The sequence below is a fragment of the Rhinopithecus bieti genome, unplaced genomic scaffold (genome assembly GCF_001698545.2).
Source record: "Rhinopithecus bieti isolate Rb0 unplaced genomic scaffold, ASM169854v2 scaffold_2454, whole genome shotgun sequence".
Taxonomy (NCBI): Eukaryota; Metazoa; Chordata; class Mammalia; order Primates; family Cercopithecidae; genus Rhinopithecus; species Rhinopithecus bieti.
The window spans coordinates 478,791-484,790 of NW_016803843.1; the positions used below are offsets into that span (position 1 = coordinate 478,791).

At 38.6% G+C, this 6,000-nt stretch overlaps 1 protein-coding gene across 1 annotated transcript in view; it reads right to left on the bottom strand.

Annotated features, from left to right (window-relative positions):
• The window catches only part of KCNAB1 (potassium voltage-gated channel subfamily A regulatory beta subunit 1), a 430,095-nt gene extending 429,404 nt beyond the window's left edge, over positions 1 to 691 (bottom strand). The window contains exon 1 of the mRNA XM_017855014.1: positions 276 to 691. Coding sequence (XP_017710503.1) covers positions 276 to 550 — 275 coding nt within the window. The 5' untranslated portion in view covers positions 551 to 691. The remainder of the gene's footprint in view (positions 1 to 275) is intronic.
• Between the last annotated feature and the right edge of the window lie 5,309 nt (positions 692 to 6,000).

Here is a 6,000-nt window from a genome sequence, read left to right on the forward strand (position 1 = left end):
CTTAAGAAAATCATAACACTCTTTTGTGCGGTCAGCTCCTAAGCATCCACTGCCTCCCTGTAAGGGGTCTTTTCTGAATAACAATGCAGGGAACATTATTTGCCATTTGCACCAAGATCCTGCTCCTTGTGGTTACACATTCTGAAGCGCCAATCATCTCTAAGGCAATTAGAGCCGTTAAGATTTCCAGCTGCACAGGAAAAGAAATCAGAGTGCTCTCCAGAGCACCTTCGAATGGCGTCTCCCAAAGCCCGCGCAGAGCAGGGCCAGCTTACCTGTGAGGCATGCCCGTGGTGCAAGCGGTGGTGTGCTCGCTGGACAGGTCGCAGAGCTTTAGGTACCAGTTCATCTCCACTTCGCGCAGCAGAGCCAGTTGACGCGCCCTGAGCTGGCTTTCCCCTGAAGGGCTAAGACTGCTGTCTTTAGCATTTTCTGAGGCTTTCTTGGGAGATTTGTCTTTCCCTGCTACAGAAAACCCAGACTGTCTCCTTAACTTGGTGTTCTCCTCTGAGATCTGACTCCCCGCTGCCCCTGTCCGGGCTGCCAGCATCGTGGAGATTTGTGTCTTTCAGAGAAGACTGGAAGTCACTGTCATCAAAGTAATCTGAATTGATTTTTCTGCTTCTGTCTCCCTCCCTCGTCCCTGCCCACTCCACCTCTCTTAACCTTATCCTGCCACAAAGCTGTAATTGAGCCCAGTCTGTGGCTTGGGATGAAAATGTATCTCTAACCTTTCCTAATGAAGAGGTAAGGTGGCCACTACCTGTGATATCTTGAAACATGGAAATTTTAAAAACAACTCCCAACAACTTTGTAATACTGAAGTTTGGCAGTGGCTGTTTCTTCTGCAAAGTTAGGACTTTTGCTTTATTTAATAATGACAACTCTGAACCTTTGGTCATATAGGTTTGGTAAATTATATTTGATAATCATGTTAGGTTATAAAAGATTTCTGGAGGCTCATTAGCCATTCCTGATTAGAGTCCCTTTGGAGTTTTAAAAGTTTTCATGTGAATTTCCTCAAATAAGTTTAACAGTATCAATGCAAGGGGAAGATTATTTCTCTTGTGTAAACCTTATCATTTTACATTTATTTTATATTTCTTTGAATGTCAGTGAACCACATAATGTATATCAGGCACTCTTTCATTCCTAATGTGAGAATGGTAAGCCCTCATAACTGATTCAGTAACTGCCCCTCCCAGCAATTCTGACAAACGGAAGCCATGAGAATTATCTGATAATTGGAAAGACGAAGGCCAAAGTTGGTGTGAAAAAACAGAAGAGTGGGAGGAAATGGTGGGAGCCTGTATGTGCATGGATGTGTATGTGTGTGTCCAGTGTACATGAAAACTAGTTTGGGAGAAAGAAAGAAAGCCAAGTTGATGGCCTATGGTTAAGATGCATGGGGTTGACCCCCACACACCCATGGATCTGACTCTGTTTTAGTTTAGGAGATAATGATGTCAGGGTCCACCTAGGGGTCTATCACAGAGTTGTTTAGTGACCCGTTAAGCACCGGGTACCCTCCCCCTCAATCAACTTAAGTCTCTTCTGGATCAACTGTCTCAGTGTCTGCTGCATGTAAAGAACTTGGGAAGGTGCATGAATTTTTCTTTCCATGACAAGACCATAGGTTAAAAATTATAAAGGTATAGCAAGGCCTTACAGCCCTTGAGAAGAGCAAGAGAGGAAGCAGGAAAGAAGCATGTCTTCTTAAAGAGATAGGAAAGTGCAGTTAGCTCTTCTGGAAAGTCTGTCAAGGTCTTTGAGGATCCTTATGGCTGTTAATTAACCAATATCAATATTAACCAATTAACAGCTATGTGGGCTCTTACATATTTGGGTAAAAGCTGTTTGATATCAGTGTCCAGGACAGTCTAGGATTAGAACTGTGACCAGCAAGTAATGTGCAGCCTGAAGCATGTATCAAAGGAGGCAGCTGATATCAACTAGCAGGGTCAGTCCCATCTGACACTGTGGGGTCTCAGGAACTGTTAGCACCAGCAGGCGACAGCCTCTTCAACTTCTCTCTTTGCTCCCATCCCTTGAGTCATTGAGGAGTTCTGGCAACATTAAATGCATAGCAACCAGACTCCCCAAAGTGCAGACTGGAGAAAATCCCCCCAGTTTAATATTCTTGGAGATGTTTCAATAGGGGACTCTGCAATGGAACTGTGGAAAGGGCACTATATTCATTCAGCCAAGGAGACAGAGGGCTTCCCAATGTCCTTGGTTTGCAGGGCTGTTGTGTTTAAGAGCTCTGCTCTGGAGTCAGACTGCTTGGGTTCAAATTCTAACTCCATTATGTACCAGTTCTGCGATCCTAGATGAATTTCTTAACTCCAGTATGCTTTATTCCCTTCATCTATAAAAACAGAGATAATTATCTACTTGTGCCAGTTTTAAAACTAATTCTTTGACACTCCTTTCATTGCAAGGTGGGGTCTGTTTCTCAGCCCCTTGAATCTGGGTGAGCTTCACACTACTTTGATGATGTGGTGGAACTGATACTACGTAACATTCACAGTTAAGTCAGAAAGACCATGCAGCTTTCACCCACCACTCTTGGAATGTTCATTCTGTAAGGAACCCGATTACCTTAACATTGCCTTGCTGGACAGCCACTTGCAGGTGCTCTGATCAATATCCTGAGCTGAGTTTCCAGACAACAGTCAGCTTGCGCACTATCCTTAGATGACTGCGGTCCCAGCCAACATCTGACTGCAACTGCAAAAGACATCCCAAATTACAATGACCAACTCATACCCTCCCAAATTCCTAACCCACAAAATTGTGAGCTAAATATAATGTTTGCTTTATTACCACCATTAAGTTTTGGGATTTTTTATAGTGCACAGGAGTAATAAGAACACTACTTATATCTTTATTATAAACATTTAACAATATATGTGTGAGACTTAGAACAATTTCTAGCATTATTAACATTCAATAAGTATTAATATTTATTCTCCAGGTTAGAAACCATTGCATCAGTAGAATTTAAACTTTCTGCTTCGGCTTCCCTTTTAAAAATTTGGAAAACTAAGTATTAACTTCAATACTTTTAGGTATACAAACAACATTTTTCATCATAAATTAAGTAGTCATGAGCCACATGATGACATTTCAATCAATGACGTACTGCATACACCATGGTGGTCCCATAAGATTATAATGGTGCTGAAAAATTTTTATAACCTAGTGACCTCATAATATCATAATGTTGTAGTACAACCATTACCTTTTCTATATTTAGATACACAAGTACTTACCATTGTGTTATAATTACCTACAATATTTAGTACAGCAATATGCTAGACAGGTTTGTAGCTTAGTAGCAATAGGCTCTACCATATAGTCTAGGTGTGGAATAGCCTATACCATATAGGTTTGTGTAAGTGCATTCTATGATATTCCCACAAGTATGAAATCGTCTAGGGAGGCATTTCTCAGAAAGTAACCCTGTTAAGGAATGCATGACTGTAGTTGCAAAGGATGCAACATCTAGCATATTGTACATAGTATTATTTTTAAATAAAGTGGTTACATCACTATCTTAAGTGTATCCAGTGAAATTTAAATCCCATAGCTATTTGATATCTATCATTATCCATTTTAAAAATTCATGAACAAGCTCTTCTTTAGCAGCTGGAAATTTAACGTTCTTCCTCTTTCTCCCTGAACTATTTTTTTCCAGTCAGTGTCTCACCCAGAATTTTATTTTAATATGTAATATTTGTATGCTTGACAGTGTCTTACAGATGACCCTGTCAAATAATTTTGATGCAATGAAAGTATTAATATAAATAAAAATTTAAATTATTTTTTATGACCATAAGATTAAGTGTTATCAGATATCTTAGGGATTGTGTCATCTTGACAATTATAATCAGACATAATTGATCAAATGCAGATTTTATAAATTTTGATAAACTTTGCTTAACATAAAAATAAATTTTTTTGAAAATCTGTCTTTTAATGGCTTGTATAGGGCTGCGATATTTTTTCTGAATTAGGTCATGTGTTCATGGAGGTATGTTATTTATTAGGAGACTGAGACAGGTAGGATTAAGCATTAATTCTATTCCCTTTATGTTTTCATTTTTAAAGGTATGTGTTGTGAGAAATCTTGTTTACATAAATAACTTAATGAAAATGGAAATTTTTTATTATAGTAAAATCATTCAGTTCTTTGAATGTCTTCTCAAATATACATACAAATCACAGTGATGTGTCATTTTTAAATGATATATTTCATTGCTGCATAATAGATGTACATCAATTCAGGGTACATGTGATAATTTAATATATTCGTTTAATCTGTAAAGATCAAATCAGTGTACGTGGGACATCCATCACCTTAAATATTAGTCTTTTCTTTATGCTAGAACCATTGAAATTCTTCTCTTCCAGCTATTTTGAAATACACAATATATTATTGTAAACTATAGTACCCGTACTGATCTAATATTAAGGATACATTTTTAAATATAAACATAAAAATGATGTATCCACCCCCAGCTATGAGATGGAGAGCTTCTAGAAGGCTATGACAGAGGAATGAAATGATCAGAGTTACATATTCGAAGGATCACTCTGGCTGCGGTGCTGAGAGCAGGTCATTGGGAGTCAAAAGAAGAAGAAAAGAGGGTGATTTGGAAGCTATTGCGATGATCTCAGTGGAGATGAGGGTAGCTTAGAACGGGTTGGTGAACACTGGTGGTCAATGTGTATATATGTCTTGCAAGTAGAAAGGATAGGACTTCCTGGTTGACTGGTACAAGAATAGTACAAAAGAATAAGGGGAGTTGAGAATGTCCCAAAGGATCGTGGCCTGAGCCACTTGCTAGGACTGAGAAGATGTAGGAGGATGAATTTTTCTGGGTAGGTGTGGAGTAATCAAAGGGTTGTTTTGTATTTTTTCACAGATTCACCATATTTTGATGCTCTTTATTTCTTCCTGAGGATACAAGTTTCCATCTATTATCATTTTCCACAATCTGAAGAACTTCCCTTAGCATTACATATCTAAGAGCAACAAATTCTTCTTTATCTAAAAATATCTTTTTTCAACTTCATTCTTGAAGAATATTTCCTCTGGGTGTTTTTCTTTTCCTTTCAGCACTTTAAAAAATGTTTCTCATTGTCTTCTGGCCTCTATATTTTCTGATGAGAAGTCTGTGATCAGTCAAGCCACTTTGCCTTGTATGCAGTATGTTAGGTTTGGGGGGTTGTTTTGTTTTGCTTTTTTGTTTTCGTTTGTTTCTTTGGTTTTTGATAAGGGTCTTCCTTTGTCACCCAGGCTGGAAGTGGTCCAAACATGGCTCACTGCAGCCTCAAACTGCCAAGCTCAAGTGATCCTTCCAAGTCAGCACCCCAACTAGCTGGGACACGTGCCGCCACTCCCAGACTAGTTTTTATATGTTTTGTAGAGATGGGTTTTTGCCATGTTGCCAGGCTGGTCTCAAACTCCCAAGCTCAAGCAATCCACCTGCCTCGGCATCTCAAAGTGCTGGGATTACAGGCACAAGCCCCCATGCCTGGCTTAATATGTTGGGTTTGCTGGTTCTTTTCTGTGTTTTCTCTTTATCTTTGGTTTTGATTGGTTTGACAATAATATGCCTAGACTTCTCTTCTATTTATGTGCTTGAGGTTTACTGAGCTTCTTGAATCTGTAAATTTCTATCTTTCACCAAATTCGAGAAAGTTTTGGGCACTGTTTTTACAGTCTCTCTCTCTCCTCTCCTTAAGACCCCAATAACACATGTATTAGGTTTTTTAATATCGTTCCTCATGTACTTGGAGTTCTGTTCATCTTTTTCATTCTTGTTTCTTTATTCTTCAGGTTAGATAATACTGCTGATCTGTCTTCAAGCTAACTTTGTCATCTCCATCCTGGTAAGTGCATTCAGTGACTTTTAAAATTTTTTCAAATAATGTATTAATCAGTTCTAGAATTGTCATCTGGTTATTTTCTTTCTTTTTTTTTTTTTTTAT